We start from the raw sequence: 18248 nt of genomic DNA, 5'->3' as shown, positions 1-18248 counted from the left end.
CCTGATCACTGTCCAGTGATCCCTGGGTTAGAGGGAGAGAGGAAATCAGCCAGGGTTCCTGCTCCTGATCACTGTCCAGTGATCCCTGGGTTAGAGAGAGTGGGGAAATCAGCCAGGGTCCCTGCTCCTGATCACTGTCCAGTGACCCCTGGGTTAGAGAGAGGGAAAATCAGCCAGGGTTCCTGCTCCTGATCACTGTCCAGTGATCCCTGGGTCAGAGAGAGAGAGGGGAAATCAGCCAGGGTTCCTGCTCCTGATCACTGTCCAGTGATCCCTGGGTTAGAGAGAGAGGGGAAATCAGCCAGGGTTCCTGCTCCTGATCACTGTCCAGTGATCCCTGGGTTAGAGAGAGAGGGGAAATCATCCAGGGTTCCTGCTCCTGATCACTGCCCAGTGATCCCTGGATTAGAGAGAGAGAGGGGAAATCAACCAGAGTTCCTGCTCCTGATCACTGTCCAGTGATCCCTGGGTTAGAGAGAGAGGGGAAATCAGCCAGGGTTCCTGCTCCTGATCACTGTCCAGTGATCCCTGGGTTAGAGAGAGAGGGGAAATCAGCCAGGGTTCCTGCTCCTGATCACTGTCCAGTGATCTCTGGGTTAGAGAGAGAGGGGAAATCAGCCAGGGTTCCTGCTCCTGATCACTGTCCAATGATCCCTGGGTTAGAGAGAGAGGGGAAATCAGCCAGAGTTCCTGCTCCTGATCACCGTCCAGTGATCTCTGGGTTAGAGAGAGAGGGGAAATCAGCCAGGGTTCCTGCTCCTGATCACTGTCCAGTGATCCCTGGGTTCGAGAGAGAGGGGAAATCAGCCAGGGTTCCTGCTCCTGATCACTGTCCAGTGATCCCTGGGTTAGAGAGAGGGAAAATCAGCCAGGGATCCTGCTCCTGATCACTGTCCAGTGATCCCTGGGTTAGAGAGAGATGGGAAATCAGCCAGGGTTCCTGCTCCTGATCACTGTCCAGCAATCCCTGGGTTAGAGAGAGAGGGGAAATCAGCCAGGGTTCCTGTTCCTGATCACTGTCCAGTGATGCCTGGGTTAGAGAGAGAGAGGAGCGGAAATCAGCCAGGGTTCCTGCTCCTGATCACTGTCCAGTGATCATGGGTTAGAGAGAGAGGGGAAATCAGCCAGGTTCCTGCTCCTGATCACTGTCCAGCAATCCCTGGGTTAGAGAGAGAGGGGAAATCAGCCAGGGTTCCTGCTCCTGATCACTGTCCAGCAATCCCTGGGTTAGAGAGAGAGGGGAAATCAGCCAGGGTTCCTGCTCCTGATCACTGTCCAGTGATGCCTGGGTTAGAGAGAGAGAGGAGCGGAAATCAGCCAGGGTTCCTGCTCCTGATCACTGTCCAGTGATCATGGGTTAGAGAGAGAGGGGAATTCAGCCAGGTTCCTGCTCCTGATCACTGTCCAGCAATCCCTGGGTTAGAGAGAGAGGGGAAATCAGCCAGGGTTCCTGCTCCTGATCACTGTCCAGTGATCCCTGGGTTAGAGAGAGAGGGGAAATCAGCCAGGGTTCCTGCTCCTGATCACTGTCCAGTGATGCCTGGGTTAGAGAGAGAGAGGGGAAATCAGCCAGGTTCCTGCTCCTGATCACTGTCCAGTGATCCCTGGGTTAGAGAGAGAGGGGAAATCAGCCAGGGTTCCTGCTCCTGGTCACTGTCCAGTGATCCCTGGGTTAGAGAGAGAGGGGAAATCAGCCAGGGTTCCTGCTCCTGATCACTGTCCAGTGATCCCTGGGTTAGAGAGAGAGGGGAAATCAGCCAGGGTCCCTGCTCCTGATCACTGTCCAGTGATCCCTGGGTTAGAGAGAGGGGGGAAATCAGCCAGGATTCCTGCTCCTGATCACTGTCCAGTGACCTCTGGGTTAGAGAGAGAGAGAGGGGAAATCAGCCAGGGTTCCTGCTCCTGATCACTGTCCAGTGATCCCTGGGTTAGAGAGAGGGGGGAAATCAGCCAGGATTCCTGCTCCTGATCACTGTCCAGTGACCTCTGGGTTAGAGAGAGGGGGGAAATCAGCCAGGTTTCCTGCTCCTGATCACTGTCCAGTGATCCCTGGGTTAGAGAGAGAGGGGAAATCAGCCAGGGTTCCTGCTCCTGATCACTGTCCAATGATCCCTGGGTTAGAGAGAGAGAGGGGAAATCAGCCAGGGTTCCTGCTCCTGATCACTGTCCAGCAATCCCTGGGTTAGAGAGAGAGGGGAAATCAGCCAGGGTTCCTGCTCCTGATCACTGTCCAGTGATCCCTGGGTTAGAGAGAGAGGGGAAATCAGCCAGGGTTCCTGCTCCTGATCACTGTCCAATGATCCCTGGGTTAGAGAGAGAGAGGAAATCAGCCAGGGTTCCTGCTCCTGATCAATGTCCAGTGATCCCTGGGTTAGAGGGAGGGGAAATCAGGCAGGGTTCCTGCTCCTGACCAATGTCCAGTGATCCCTGGGTTAGAGAGAGAGAGAGAGGGGAAATCAGCCAGGGTTCCTGCTCCTGATCACTGTCCAATGATCCCTGGGTTAGAGAGCGAGGGGAAATCAGCCAGGATTCCTGCTCCTGATCACTGTCCAGTGATCCCTGGATTAGAGAGAGAGAGGAAATCAGCCAGGGTTCCTGCTCCTGATCACTGTCCAGTGATCCCTGGATTAGAGAGAGAGAGGAAATCAGCCAGGGTTCCTGCTCCTGATCACTGTCCAGTGATCCCTGGGTTAGAGAGAGGGGGGAAATCAGCCAGGGTTCCTGCTCCTGATCACTGTCCAGTGATCCCTGGGTTGGATAGAGAGGGGAAATCAGCCGGGGTTCCTGCTCCTGATCACTGTCCAGTGATCCCTGGGTTAGAGAGAGAGGGGAAATCAGCCAGGGTTCCTGCTCCTGATCACTGTCCAGTGATCCCTGGGTTAGAGAGAGAGAGGGGAAATCAGCCAGGGTTCCTGCTCCTGATCACTGTCCAGTGATGCCTGGGTTAGAGAGAGAGAGGGGAAATCAGCCAGGGTTCCTGCTCCTGATCACTGTCCAGTGATCCCTGGGTTAGAGAGAGAGGGGGGAAATCAGCCAGGGTTCCTGCTCCTGATCACTGTCCAGTGATCCCTGGGTTAGAGAGAGAGGGGACATCAGCCAGGGTTCCTGCTCCTGATCACTGTCCAGTGATCCCTGGGTTAGAGAGAGAGGGGAAATCAGCCAGGATTCCTGCTCCTGATCACTGTCCAGTGATCTCTGGGTTAGAGAGACAGGGGGGGAAATCAGCCAGGGTTCCTGCTCCTGATTACTGTCCAGTGATCCCTGGGTTAGAGAGAGAGGGGACATCAGCCAGGGTTCCTGCTCCTGATCACTGTCCAGTGATCCCTGGGTTAGAGAGAGAGAGAGGGGGGAAATCAGCCAGGGTTCCTGCTCCTGATCACTGTCCAGTGATCCCTGGGTTAGAGAGAGAGAGGGGAAATCAGCCAGGCTTCCTGCTCCTGATCACTGTCCAGTGATCCCTGGGTTAGAGAGAGAGGGGAAATCAGCCAGGGTTCCTGCTCCTGATCACTGTCCAGTGATCCCTGGGTTATAGAGAGGGGGAAATACAAAGAACAAAGAACAAAGAAATGTACAGCACAGGAACAGGCCCTTCGGCCCTCCAAGCCCGTGCCGACCATACTGCCCGACTAAACTACAATCTTCTACACTTCCTGGGTCCGTATCCTTCTATTCCCATCCTATTCATATATTTGTCAAGATGCCCCTTAAATGTCCCTATCGTCCCTGCCTCCACTACCTCCTCCGGTAGTGAGTTCCAGGCACCCACTACCCTCTGCGTAAAAAAATCAGCCAGGGTTCCTGCTCCTGATCACTGTCCAGTGATCCCTGGGTTAGAGAGAGAGAGGAAATCAGCCAGTGTTCCTGCTCCTGATCACTGTCCAGTGACCCCTGGGTTAGAGAGAGAGGGGAAATCAGCCAGGGTTCCTGCTCCTGATCACTGTCCAGTGATCTCTGGGTTAGAGAGAGAGGGGAAATCAGCCAGGGTTCCTGCTCCTGATCACTGTCCAGTGATCCCTGGGTTAGAGAGAGAGGGGAAATCAGCCAGGGTTCCTGCTCCTGATCACTGTCCAGTGATCCCTGGGTTAGAGAGAGAGAGGGGAAATCAGCCAGGGTTCCTGCTCCTGATCACTGTCCAGTGATCCCTGGGTTAGAGAGAGAGGGGAAATCAGCCAGGGTTCCTGCTCCTGATCACTGTCCAGTGATCTCTGGGTTAGAGAGAGAGGGGAAATCAGCCAGGGTTCCTGCTCCTGATCACTGTCCAGTGATCCCTGGGTTAGAGAGAGAGGGGAAATCATCCAGGGTTCCTGCTCCTGATCACTGTCCAGTGAGCCCTGGGTTAGAGGGAGAGGGGGGAAATCAGCCAGGGTTCCTGATCACTGTGACAACTACAAATGTGGTCATTAGGTGAATGACGATTTTTTAAACCGGTGTTTTGCCTGAGGCTAAGGTGGTGATTGCACTGGTTCCTGCCTCTGTCCTGCTATTTGGAGATGGCCAATGGCTGGACAGAAGGGGAGATGGTTGTGGTTGTTGGAGGTCAGCCCTTTGAGCACCAGGACCCTGTTGCAGGAATTCCTGCAGCGATCTGGCCACGTCCAACCATCTGCAGAAGCTTCATCCAAAAACCTAACCCTCCATAAAGTGGGGAGGGGGGCGGTTGCGGTGTCCAGACCCCTGTGCTACACCTCTGGTAATGAGGGCGTACACACCAGCCTGAACTGCAACATTCACATTCAGGCCGACACGTTGCTGGTAACATTTATGTCACAGGAATGCTGGGTAAGGACCATTTCCAATCCCCCGCCCACTAACACCCCCCCTCCCCCACCCCATTGTGTCCATTGTGTCTGTGCCTGCTCTCTGAGCGATCACGTCACCCACTGCACTCGTAATCTCTACCATTGAGAAAGGTGGCCCAATATGGTGGGATTGCCCAAACCCCCGGGTCACCTGCCAACACGCCTTTGACATATATCGGCCGTTTCTTCATTGTTGTTGGAGGAAAGTCCTGGAATTTTCTCCCTGACACAGTGTAAAAGCTCCTTCACCACATGGACTACAACGGTTTAAGAAGTAGCCCCATTGCCGCTTACCCAAGAGCGATTAGATTGAGGAATAAGGGCCGCCATTGGCAACAACCCCCGCATTCCGTGAATGAGTACTCCAAGGAGCCAGTCACTCCTCTCCTCTCACTTGTCAATTACTGCCGAATCATATTGGCCATAGGGTGGCCGATGCACTCCTGAATCCAGGAATTTTATCGGGGATAACCGTGATAAATTGTGAGGCTCGAAACGTGGGTGGTTAGATCTGTCCATCCACCCCAATGTCAAACATGCTAGCCTTACGACTTAAGCTCAGGCGGAAGACAAAGTCCCCTGGGTGAGCTGTTTGTGGAATTGCCTACAATGAATGGGGTGGAGACGGAGATGAAGACTAATGCAAGTTCCTGACTTCTTTATCCTTCAGGTGACCAGACAAAGGCACTGGTCAATCAGTTGGCACTTTTCAATCAGCTCCTTCGTGACCTGAGGGAAGATATCCGAGAGCAGGTAAGCGGGTCTCCTGGGTGAATATCCTGGGCATGGAGTCTGTGCCCTAAGCAGGACGTTAGTAGGATGTTGTCTTGAGCAACAACACAGGGGGTTGGAGGGTTGGGGGGCGGGGGGGGGGGGGGGGGGCTGGGTGACCTGAACACCATGCCAGTGCCCTGAATCGCAGGTCAGGGGGTCCTGGGAGGGGGTCAGGGTTTAGTTACCCCAACAGCACTGTTGTGTTTCATTTGTCTCCTGGTTTCATTAATAGGTGAAGGAAATGTCACTGATACGGAACACCATCCTGGAATGTCAAGTGTGTGGTAAGTGGAACATTCGTAGTCCTTCTGTGTCCAAGTGTTGGCCCATGAGCCACTGTCAATCTCGGAGCAAGAAATATACTCAGTAGATAGGAGGTGAACTCGAAACAGAATCAGTCTAGAAGGTTGAGTGGAAAGGACTCGAGTCAACAGCAAGTGTTTTCAATGGGAGTGAGTGGGAAAGGGTTTGATGTACAATGGGAGTGAGTGGGAAAGGGTTTGATGTACAATGGGAGTGAGTGGGAAAGGGTTTGATGTACAGTGGGAGTGAGTGGGAAAGGGTTTGATGTACAATGGGAGTGAGTGGGAAAGGGTTTGATGTAGAGCGGGAGTGAGTGGGAAAGGGTTTGATGTACAGTGGGAGTGAGTGGGAAAGGGTTTGATGTACAATGGGAGTGAGTGGGAAAGGGTTTGATGTACAGTGGGAGTGAGTGGGAAAGGGTTTGATGTACAGCGGGAGTGAGTGGGAAAGGGTTTGATGTACAGCGGGAGTGAGTGGGAAAGGGTTTGATGTACAGTGGGAGTGAGTGGGAAAGGGTTTGATGTACAATGGGAGTGAGTGGGAAAGGGTTTGATGTACAATGGGAGTGAGTGGGAAAGGGTTTGATGTACAGTGGGAGTGAGTGGGAAAGGGTTTGATGTACAGCGGGAGTGAATGGGAAAGGGTTTGATGTACAATGGGAGTGAGTGGGAAAGGGTTTGATGTACAATGGGAGTGAATGGGAAAGGGTTTGATGTACAATGGGAGTGAGTGGGAAAGGGTTTGATGTACAATGGGAGTGAGTGGGAAAGGGTTTGATGTACAGTGGGAGTGAGTGGGAAAGGGTTTGATGTACAATGGGAGTGAATGGGAAAGGGTTTGATGTACAGTGGGAGTGAGTGGGAAAGGGTTTGATGTACAGTGGGAGTAAGTGGGAAAGGGTTTGATGTACAGTGGGAGTGAGTGGGAAAGGGTTTGATGTACAGTGGGAGTGAGTGGGAAAGGGTTTGATGTACAGCGGGAGTGAGTGGGAAAGGGTTTGATGTACAATGGGAGTGAGTGGGAAAGGGTTTGATGTACAGTGGGAGTGAGTGGGAAAGGGTTTGATGTACAATGGGAGTGAGTGGGGAAGGGTTTGATGTACAGTGGGAGTGAGTGGGGAAGGGTTTGATGTACAGTGGGAGTGAGTGGGAAAGGGTTTGATGTACAGTGGGAGTGAGTGGGAAAGGGTTTGATGTACAATGGGAGTGAGTGGGGAAGGGTTTGATGTACAATGGGAGTGAATGGGAAAGGGTTTGATGTACAATGGGAGTGAGTGGGAAAGGGTTTGATGTACAATGGGAGTGAGTGGGAAAGGGTTTGATGTACAATGGGAGTGAGTGGGAAAGGGTTTGATGTACAATGGGAGTGAGTGGGAAAGGGTTTGATGTATAGTGGGAGTGAGTGGGAAAGGGTTTGATGTACAGTGGGAGTGAGTGGGAAAGGGTTTGATGTACAATGGGAGTGAGTGGGAAAGGGTTTGATGTAAAGTGGGAGTGAATGGGAACGGGTTTGATGTATAGTGGGAGTGAGTGGGAAAGGGTTTGATGTACAGTGGGAGTGAGTGGGAAAGGGTTTGATGTATAGTGGGAGTGAGTGGGAAAGGGTTTGATGTACAGTGGGAGTGAGTGGGAAAGGGTTTGATGTATAGTGGGAGTGAGTGGGAAAGGGTTTGATGTACAGTGGGAGTGAATGGGAACGGGTTTGATGTATAGTGGGAGTGAGTGGGAAAGGGTTTGATGTACAATGGGAGTGAGTGGGAAAGGGTTTGATGTACAGTGGGAGTGAGTGGGAAAGGGTTTGATGTACAATGGGAGTGAGTGGGAAAGGGTTTGATGTACAATGGGAGTGAGTGGGAAAGGGTTTGATGTACAGTGGGAGTGAGTGGGAAAGGGTTTGATGTATAGTGGGAGTGAGTGGGAAAGGGTTTGATGTACAATGGGAGTGAGTGGGAAAGGGTTTGATGTACAGCGGGAGTGAGTGGGAAAGGGTTTGATGTACAATGGGAGTGAATGGGAAAGGGTTTGATGTACAATGGGAGTGAATGGGAAAGGGTTTGATGTACAGCGGGAGTGAGTGGGAAAGGGTTTGATGTACAGTGGGAGTGAGTGGGAAAGGGTTTGATGTACAATGGGAGTGAGTGGGAAAGGGTTTGATGTACAGTGGGAGTGAGTGGGAAAGGGTTTGATGTATAGTGGGAGTGAGTGGGAAAGGGTTTGATGTACAGTGGGAGTGAGTGGGAAAGGGTTTGATGTATAGTGGGAGTGAGTGGGAAAGGGTTTGATGTACAATGGGAGTGAGTGGGAAAGGGTTTGATGTACAGTGGGAGTGAATGGGAACGGGTTTGATGTATAGTGGGAGTGAGTGGGAAAGGGTTTGATGTACAATGGGAGTGAGTGGGAAAGGGTTTGATGTACAATGGGAGTGAGTGGGAAAGGGTTTGATGTACAATGGGAGTGATGGGAAAGGGTTTGATGTACAGTGGGAGTGAATGGGAACGGGTTTGATGTACAGTGGGAGTGAGTGGGAAAGGGTTTGATGTACAATGGGAGTGAGTGGGAAAGGGTTTGATGTACAGTGGGAGTGAGTGGGAAAGGGTTTGATGTACAATGGGAGTGAGTGGGAAAGGGTTTGATGTACAATGGGAGTGAATGGGAAAGGGTTTGATGTACAGTGGGAGTGAGTGGGAAAGGGTTTGATGTACAATGGGAGTGAGTGGGAAAGGGTTTGATGTACAGTGGGAGTGAGTGGGAAAGGGTTTGATGTACAGTGGGAGTGAGTGGGAAAGGGTTTGATGTACAGTGGGAGTGAGTGGGGAAGGGTTTGATGTACAGTGGGAGTGAGTGGGAAAGGGTTTGATGTACAATGGGAGTGAGTGGGAAAGGGTTTGATGTAAAGTGGGAGTGAGTGGGAAAGGGTTTGATGTACAATGGGAGTGAGTGGGAAAGGGTTTGATGTACAGTGGGAATGAGTGGGAAAGGGTTTGATGTACAGCGGGAGTGAGTGGGAAAGGGTTTGGTGTATAGTGGGAGTGAGTGGGAAAGGATTTGATGTACAATGGGAGTGAGTGGGAAAGGGTTTGATGTACAGCGGGAGTGAGTGGGAAAGGGTTTGATGTACAGTGGGAGTGAGTGGGAAAGGGTTTGATGTACAATGGGAGTGAGTGGGAAAGGGTTTGATGTACAATTGGAGTGAGTGGGAAAGGGTTTGATGTACAGCGGGAGTGAGTGGGAAAGGATTTGATGTACAATGGGAGTGAGTGGGAAAGGGTTTGATGTACAGTGGGAGTGAGTGGGAAAGGGTTTGATGTACAATGGGAGTGAGTGGGAAAGGGTTTGATGTACAATGGGAGTGAATGGGAAAGGGTTTGATGTACAGTGGGAGTGAGTGGGAAAGGGTTTGATGTACAGTGGGAGTGACTGGGAAAGGGTTTGATGTACAATGGGAGTGAGTGGGAAAGGGTTTGATGTACAATGGGAGTGAGTGGGAAAGGGTTTGATGTACAATGGGAGTGAATGGGAAAGGGTTTGATGTACAATGGGAGTGAGTGGGAAAGGGTTTGATGTACAATGGGAGTGAGTGGGAAAGGGTTTGATGTACAGTGGGAATGAGTGGGAAAGGGTTTGATGTACAATGGGAGTGAGTGGGAAAGGGTTTGATGTACAGCGGGAGTGAGTAGGAAAGGGTTTGATGTACAATGGGAGTGAATGGGAAAGGGTTTGATGTACAATGGGAGTGAATGGGAAAGGGTTTGATGTACAGCGGGAGTGAGTGGGGAAGGGTTTGATGTACAATGGGAGTGAGTGGGAAAGGGTTTGATGTACAGTGGGAGTGAGTGGGAAAGGGTTTGATGTACAGCGGGAGTGAGTGGGAAAGGGTTTGATGTACAGTGGGAGTGAGTGGGAAAGGGTTTGATGTACAATGGGAGTGAGTGGGAAAGGGTTTGATGAACAATGCGAGTGAATGGGAAAGGGTTTGATGTACAATGGGAGTGAGTGGGAAAGGGTTTGATGTACAATGGGAGTGAGTGGGAAAGGGTTTGATGTACAATGGGAGTGAGTGGGAAAGGGTTTGATGTACAGTGGGAGTGAGTGGGAAAGGGTTTGATGTACAGTGGGAGTGAATGGGAAAGGGTTTGATGTACAGTGGGAGTGAGTGGGAAAGGGTTTGATGTACAGTGGGAGTGAATGGGAAAGGGTTTGATGTACAGTGGGAGTGAGTGGGAAAGGGTTTGATGTACAATGGGAGTGAGTGGGAAAGGGTTTGATGTACAATGGGAGTGAATGGGAAAGGGTTTGATGTACAATGGGAGTGAATGGGAAAGGGTTTGATGTACAGTGGGAGTGAGTGGGAAAGGGTTTGATGTACAGCGGGAGTGAGTGGGAAAGGGTTTGATGTACAATGGGAGTGAGTGGGAAAGGGTTTGATGTACAGTGGGAGTGAATGGGAAAGGGTTTGATGTACAGTGGGAGTGAGTGGGAAAGGGTTTGATGTACAATGGGAGTGAGTGGGAAAGGGTTTGATGTACAGTGGGAGTGAGTGGGAAAGGGTTTGATGTACAATGGGAGTGAGTGGGAAAGGGTTTGATGTACAGTGGGAGTGAGTGGGAAAGGGTTTGATGTACAGTGGGAGTGAGTGGGAAAGGGTTTGATGTACAATGGGAGTGAGTGGGAAAGGGTTTGATGTACAATGGGAGTGAGTGGGAAAGGGTTTGATGTACAGTGGGAGTGAGTGGGAAAGGGTTTGATGTACAGCGGGAGTGAGTGGGAAAGGGTTTGATGTACAGTGGGAGTGAGTGGGAAAGGGTTTGATGTACAATGGGAGTGAGTGGGAAAGGGTTTGATGAACAATGCGAGTGAATGGGAAAGGGTTTGATGTACAGCGGGAGTGAATGGGAAAGGGTTTGATGTACAATGGGAGTGAGTGGGAAAGGGTTTGATGTACAATGGGAGTGAATGGGAAAGGGTTTGATGTACAATGGGAGTGAGTGGGAAAGGGTTTGATGTACAATGGGAGTGAGCGGGAAAGGGTTTGATGTACAGTGGGAGTGAGTGGGAAAGAGGAAAGGGTTTGGGTCCATTGGGATTGTACAATATGAAGGGGGAAGGGGCTTGATCCGTTTGTATTTTGTACAAGGGGAATAAATCGAAAGGCATTTGGTATATTTTTCAACAAAACCACTTTCTTTCCTTCCGAAGGGTTCCATGACCATCGCTCCAAGTGCGATCCCAATCCTTGTTTTGAAGGTGTGGAATGTATGGAAACCTACGAATACCCAGGTTACCGGTGTGGAGCATGTCATGAGGGTTTTACCGGAAACGGCACACATTGCACTGACATTGATGAGGTCTGAAATTAACATTCAGTATCCGTACCGTAATTTCTTAGAGAGACTGCGATACAGACTGGAATTTAATCAATGGATTTGAGGGTTATACATATGGTATAACTGAAATCTGGGAGCGAGTTACAGAGTGGAATCTAACTAAGGGCTAAAGTAGGGTTTAGTGGGACAGGTCGAGTAGCATATTCGATGTGTTTTTCCCTCATTCATGGGACATGAGCGATGCTGATGAGGCCAGAATTTGGTGCCCATCCATTAATGCCCCTTGAGAAGGTGGTGAGGAGCCACCTTCTTGAACTCCTGCAGTCCATCTGGTGCAGGTACATCCACAGGGAGCGAGTTGTGGAATTGTCACCCAGCGAGAGTGACAGAACGCCGATATATTTCCTTGTCAGGATAGTGTGTGGCTTGAGGGGGAACTTGCAGGTGGTGCTTTTCCCGTGTGTAAGCTGCTCTTGCCCTTCTAACACCAAGTTAAAGTCCAACAGGTTTGTTTCGAATCACTAGCTTTCAGAGCACTGCTCCTTCCTCAGGTGAATGAAGAGGTGGATTCTGGAAACAAAAATATAGACAAAGTCAAGGATGCAAGACGATACATTGAATGCGAGTCTTTGCAGGTAATTAAGTCTTTACAGGTCCAGATGGTGCGACTCAAGAGAGGGATAATCCCAGGTTAAAGGGGTGTGAATTGTTTCTTATAGCCAAGTTCCGCACACGAGTACGGCCTCAACCGGGACCTTGCATTCATGTCGCATTACATTCACCCCCCACCAACTGGCCTGGGCTTGCAAAATCCTACCTACAGTCCGGGCTTGAGACAATTCAGACCTCTTTAACCTGTGATTATCCCTCTCTCCAGTTGTTCCATCTGGACCTGTAAAGACTTAATTACCTGCAAAGACTCACATTCAAAGTATCATCTTGCATCATTGACTTTGTCGCTATAAATGTTTCTGGAACTCACCTCTTCATTCACCTGAGGAAGGAGCAGCGCTCCGAAAGCTAGTGATTCGAAACAAACCTGTTGGACTTTAACCTGGTGTTGTGAGACTTCTTACTGTGCTCACCCCAGTCCAACGCCGGCATCTCCGCATCTTGTCCTAGGTGGTAGAGGTCGCAAGTTTGAAAGGTGCTGCTGAAGGCGTCTTGGTGAATTGCTGCAATGCATCAACACCCCATCGATTGCGTACGTGCGGTGTCCGCTGCTTCCGCTGTGTGCCAGTGGTGGAGGGAGTGAATGTTCAACGTAGTGAAGTTGATCAGGAGGGCTGCCTTGCCCGGGATTCAAACCCGGGTCCTCAGCGCCGCAGTCCCAGTGCTAACCACTGCGCCACCGTGCTCCCTCCTCTCTTGACATTTAATGGCATTACCATCACCAAATTTCCACTGTTAGCATTCTCGTGGGCGGCATGTGGCGCAGTGGTTAGCACTGGGACTGCGGTGCTGAGGACTCTGGTTCGGTCCCGGTCCCGGGTCACTGTCCGTGTGGAGTTTGCAGATTCTCCCCGTGTTTGCGTGGGTTTCGCCCCCACAACCCAAAGATGTGCAGGGTAGGTGGATTGGCCACGATAAATTGCCCCTTAATTGGAAAAAATGAATTGGGTACTCTAAATTTATTTAGAAAAAGAGTGTGATGGCTGGATGAGTGCATCTACAACCTCACTTGAAGTGCGAGACCATGTAGGATGAAGCAACCCCGCTTGAATGGAAATCCCCATCGTAAGCGTTTCCTCTCTCCACCTCGGTGCAGTGTGTACCATCTACAGGATACACTAATTAAGCTTCTCCAACACCCAACATCTACCACTTCAGAAAGGCGAGGAGGACCATGCACATGAGCACATCACCAACTGCAAGTTCTCCTCTAATTCATACCCCATCTTCTTGACTTGTAAAAATCCTTCGCCCTGGGTCAAAATTCCAGAACTCCTGACGTAATCGTGTACCTGCATCACGTGGTCTGCAGCAGTTCAAGAACCGGCTCATTCCCACCTTCTCGAGGGCAATTTATGACGGAAAATAAATGTTCCGACATCCACATCTCGTGAATGAATTTTTTTAAAAGGGTGTGTTACAGGCTGGAATCAGATGTTGGGATTTCTTTGACTCGGTCGGAGGGGGGGTATAATTATGCAGGAATACAGATTCTGTTGTCATGGATATTCTGTGGAACATTTGCTGAGTTATCAGGAAAGTAACTTCAATCTGTAATAACCATGAAGATACCCAAAAGGAGTTGCAGGTGATGATGTCAATAACGGGGTCGTGGTTATGGGGAGAAGGTGGGAGAATGGGGGATGAGAAAAATATCAGCCAGGATTGAATGGCGGAGCAGACTCGATGGGCCGAGTGGCCTAATTCTGCTCCTCTGTCTTACGGTCTTATGTCAGAAGCAGATTGTGATGTAGTTGCTTGTTAAAGTGGAGGGTGAGATAGATCGGTTTTTATTCGGTGTTTGTATTGGGTAATATTCTGGCTGTGCCTGTTTTATTTTCCTCAGTGCATCTTTGCCAATCCCTGTTTCTCTGGATCCAAGTGTATTAACGCAGTGCCGGGGTTCCACTGTGAGGCGTGTCCCTCAGGCTATCGAGGGACAGTTGTGGCTGGGATAGGAGTGGACCACGCAATGACCATGAAGCAGGTGAGGAACAAATGCAGAATGTCAGTGACCACAGGCGTCTGGAGGAAACCAACATCACGAGACAAACAATAGGAATCTAGTGCGATCCTGGGCTATGGGGTCAGTAACTAGCTCCAGGACAAGGAGTGGTTAACGTTTTGTCCTTTTGCTGTGTATTCTCGTCAGATTTCCCCAATCGATTCAGCTGACTTAATTCGCCCAGAAATAATTAAGTACCATTTCAATAATTTGTGTATTGTATTTTCCGTGACCCTGACGTGATTTGAACCTTCTGATCTGGAGTGAGATGCGCTACCGTCGCACCACAAGGCCACCCGGTGTATATTTGAGAAAGGACGTACTGGCACTGGAGGGTATGCAGAGGAGATTCACTAGGTTATTCCCAGAGCTGAAGGGGTTGGATTACGAGGAGAGGTTGAGTAGACTGGGACTGTACTCGTTGGAATTTAGAAGGATGAGGGGGGATCTTATAGAAACATATAAGATTATGAAGGGAATAGATAGGATAGATGCGGGCAGGTTGTTTCCACTGGCGGGTGAAAGCAGAACGAGGGGGCATAGCCTCAAAATAAGGGGAAGTAGATTTAGGACGGAGTTTAGGAGGAACTTCTTCACCCAAAGGGTTGTGAATCTATGGAATTCCTTGCCCAGTGAAGCAGTAGAGGCTCCTTCATTAAATGTTTTTAAGATAAAGATAGAGAGTTTTTTGAAGAATAAAGGGATTAAGGGTTATGGTGTTCGGGCCGGAAAGTGGAGCTGAGTCCACAAAAGATCAGCCATGATCTCATTGAATGGTGGGGCAGGCTTGAGGGGCCAGATGGCCGACTCCTGCTCCTAGTTCTTATGTTCTTATATTGCGTTTTCCACAAGGAATCATGTAACAGATTAGTTTCTGGACAATTTGGTTCTGGCATCTTCCCACCGATGATAAATGATGGACACGCAGCAACCGATCCATTTCGGACAGGTTGTCTTCATCTGGTGAACCAGCTGCTGATGTCCGAAGAGGCGGACACAAATGTCGCACATGAAGCTCCCAGGCGTTTCCGTTTTTGGTGTTGGCTTCTGTGGTCAAGCCGTTGTAGGCAATGGTCACCCTGACGGGGCACCCCAGGCCACAGAAGGTTTCGCCATTTCCCCCTGACGTGAGCCACTGACTCTCGGGTGCGACATTCAATGTCTAGGTTTTTAAAGTCACGTTTTTCAAACATCTTTGAAGCGGAACGTCAGGCATCCTATTGGTCACCTAGCTCTGGACGCCTCACGGCAGAGGGAGTCCTTGGGCGTGCGACCACTTTCCATCCTGTAGATGTGTACCCGGGCCAATGAAGCCGCCCCTGTTCAATAAGAACATAAGAACGAGGAGCAGGAGTAGGCCATCTGGCCCCTCGAGCCTGCTCCACCATTCAATGAGATCATGGCTGATCTTTTGTGGACTCAGCTCCACTCTCCGGCCCGAACACCATATCCCCGAATCCCTTTATTCTTTAGAAAGGTATCTATCTTTATCTTAAAATCATTTAATGAAGGAGCCTCAACTGCTTCACTGGGCAAGGAATTCCATAGATTCACAACCCTTTGGGTGAAGAAGATCCTCCTAAACTCAGTCCTAAATCTACTTCCCCTTATTTTGAGGCTATGCCCCCTAGTTCTGCTTTCACCCGCCAGTGGAAACAACCTGCCCGCATCTATCCTATCTATTCCCTTCATAATTTTATATGTTTCTATAAGATCCCCCCTCATCCTTCTAAATTCCAATGAGTACAGTCCCAGTCTACTCAACCTCTCCTCGTAATCCAACCCCTTCAGCTCTGGGATTAACCTAGTGAATCTCCTCTGCACACCCTCCAGTGCCAGTACGTCCTTTCTCAGGTAAGGAGACCAGAACTGAACACAATACTCCAGGTGTGGCCTCACTAACACCTTATACAATTGCAGCATAACCTCCCTAGTCTTAAACTCCACCCCTCCAGCAATGAAGGACAAAACTCCATTCGCCTTCTTAATCACCTGTTGCACCTGAAAACCAAATCAATGTGTGGACTGAAATTGCAGGACGTTGATTGAGCCTGTGCAGGCGCTTTGCTCCACAGCGTGGGACAGGTTGCTGTACTGGTGATTAGGATATTCCTTCCCTAGGTCTGGAGTGTCCCTGTTCCTCTGATGTTTAACCAACTGCATACATCGCTGCCACCAAGTTATAGGTTGTTGGATACCATTCGGTTGGCCATAATGATGCTTTTCTGGTCTAAAATAGGTTATGGACCGGCACAGTGACACAGTGGTTAGCACGAGGGTCAGTAAACCTAGCACTGGTTCAATTCCAGCCTTGGGTCACTGTCTGTGCGGAGTCTGCACGTTCTCCCCGTGTCTGCGTGGGTTTCCTCCGGGTGCTCCGGTTTCCTCCCACAGTCCAAAGATGTGCAGGGTAGGTGGATTGGCCACGCTAAATTTGCCCCTTAATTGGGGAAAAAAAGAATTGGGTACTCTTGAATTTTTTTTTTAATATAAAAGCAGACCCTAGGAGCATTATCAGGATAAAACGTTGAGACGTTACTTGACCAAGAGCCAACGCAGGTCACTGATGCAAGGTGAGGAGGAGTGGGATTTGGTGTGATCGAAGACGCAGGTAGCAGTCTTAGACAAGCTTAAGTTTTATGTTGAGACCAGAGAGGAGTGTGATCCAGGTCAGGTGTACAGGTAACAACGGCATGACTGGGGGTGTGAATGGCAGGTAAGGTGCAAGGATACCGGGAAATGTTACGGTGGAGGAAGGAGGCGATTGTAATGCAGGCACGCATCAGGGCAGCACAGTGGTTAGCACTGCTGCCTCACAGCTCCAGCGTCACGGGTTCGATTCCGGCTTGGGTCACTGTCTGTGCGGAGTCTGCACGTCCTCCCCGTGTCTGCGTGGGTTTCCTCCGGGTGCTCCGGTTTCCTCCCACAGTCCAAAGATGTGCAGGTTAGGTGGATTGGCTGTGATAAAATTGCCTGCTAGTGGATGTACAGGTTATGGGGATAGGGAAGGGGAATGGGCCTAGATAGGGTGCTCTTTTGGAGTGTCAGTGCTGACCTGATGTGCCAAAAAATCCCCTTCTGCACTCCACAAATTCTATGATTCTATTCTAATTATATGTATCTCAGAAAGCCGGTATGTAGGTACAGCATGTAATAAGAGAGGCAAATGGAATGTTAGTGTTTATTGCAAAAGGACTGGAGTATAAAAGTAGAGAAGTGTTGTTGCAGCTGTATAGGGTGTGGGTGAGACCACATCTGGAGTATTGGGTCCAGTTTCGATCTCCTTATCTGAGGGAGGATGTGGTGGCATTGGAGGATGTTCAGAGGAGGGTCACCAGATTGATTCCGGGGATGAACGGGATGACGGATGAGGAGAGATTAAACAGTTTGGGGCTTATACTCGCTGGAGTTTAGAAGGATGAGTGGGGATCAGATCGAGGTGGATACAATACTAAAAGGGATTGATAAAGTAATCGTAGACCAAATGCTCCCCCTTGTGGGGAAACCTAGAACGGGAGGTCACAGATAGAGGTTGAGAGGCGGCAGATTTAGAACCGAGATGAGGAGGAACTACCTCTCGTAGAGGGGGGTGAATTTGTGGAACTCGCTGCCCCAAAGTGCGGTGGAACCGGAGTCATTAAATAAATGGTTTCAATAAACATTTCTGATTTTTTTAAAAACGGATTAAAGGGATATGGGGAACAGGCAGGGAGGTGGATTTGAGACCAGGATGAGATAAGGCAGGATCTGATTGAATAGTGGAGCAGGCTTGGGGGGCTGAATTGCCAACTTCTGCTCCTAATTCCTATGTCCTATGTACTTATTAATTACAAGCAATATATATATATATATATACAGTTCAGGGTCCGAACTAGGAGCTGTCTCCATGCTTGTTGTGCACATGGCTCTGCCTTACTGACCCCTCGGTGCGGTCTGTGTTCTGCCCCACGTTAAGCTCATATGTGCCAGACCCTTACACTACCCCCTCCCGGTAAAGTCCAATCTTTCAGAGCAACAGACAAAAGTGAGGACGAGCTGGACCGGTATTGGTTCCTGCTGTCTAGACGTAGCGAGGCAACTTTGCACTCAATCCGTTTGGGCCATCAGGGCGGGAGAATGGGACCAGCTGACCCGGATCTGTAGCCGAACCTGTCGGTAGCTAGACAATCTTAAAATGGTGCTGCCGCATAACGTGTTCACTTCTGCTTTGTCCTGGACGCGGCCCCGAGGCTCCGGCTGCCCGCGATATTTTACGGTGGACTGCGTCTTGTTCTTTCAGATTTGCTCCGACATCGATGAATGTAATGACGGGAATAACGGCGGCTGCATAATAAACTCACTCTGCGCGAATGCGATGGTGAGTGATCATGTT

The 18248-nt window shown here is 50.0% G+C and overlaps 1 protein-coding gene across 2 annotated transcripts in view; it reads left to right on the top strand.

The window, feature by feature from the left end:
* Positions 1 to 18248, top strand: part of LOC140403034 (thrombospondin-3-like) — a 99866-nt gene that overhangs the window by 25677 nt on the left and 55941 nt on the right. For both annotated transcript variants that reach the window (XM_072490713.1, XM_072490712.1), the window contains exons 6-10: positions 5470 to 5552; positions 5806 to 5857; positions 11072 to 11220; positions 13718 to 13858; positions 18156 to 18233. In XM_072490713.1, the coding sequence (XP_072346814.1) occupies positions 5470 to 5552; positions 5806 to 5857; positions 11072 to 11220; positions 13718 to 13858; positions 18156 to 18233 (503 nt within the window). The remainder of the gene's footprint in view (positions 1 to 5469; positions 5553 to 5805; positions 5858 to 11071; positions 11221 to 13717; positions 13859 to 18155; positions 18234 to 18248) is intronic.

The sequence above is a fragment of the Scyliorhinus torazame genome, chromosome 26 (assembly GCF_047496885.1).
Source record: "Scyliorhinus torazame isolate Kashiwa2021f chromosome 26, sScyTor2.1, whole genome shotgun sequence".
In the NCBI taxonomy this organism is placed as follows: Eukaryota; Metazoa; Chordata; class Chondrichthyes; order Carcharhiniformes; family Scyliorhinidae; genus Scyliorhinus; species Scyliorhinus torazame.
The sequence above is the reverse complement of the archived record's forward strand: the minus strand, read 5'-3'. Positions and strand labels throughout refer to the sequence as shown.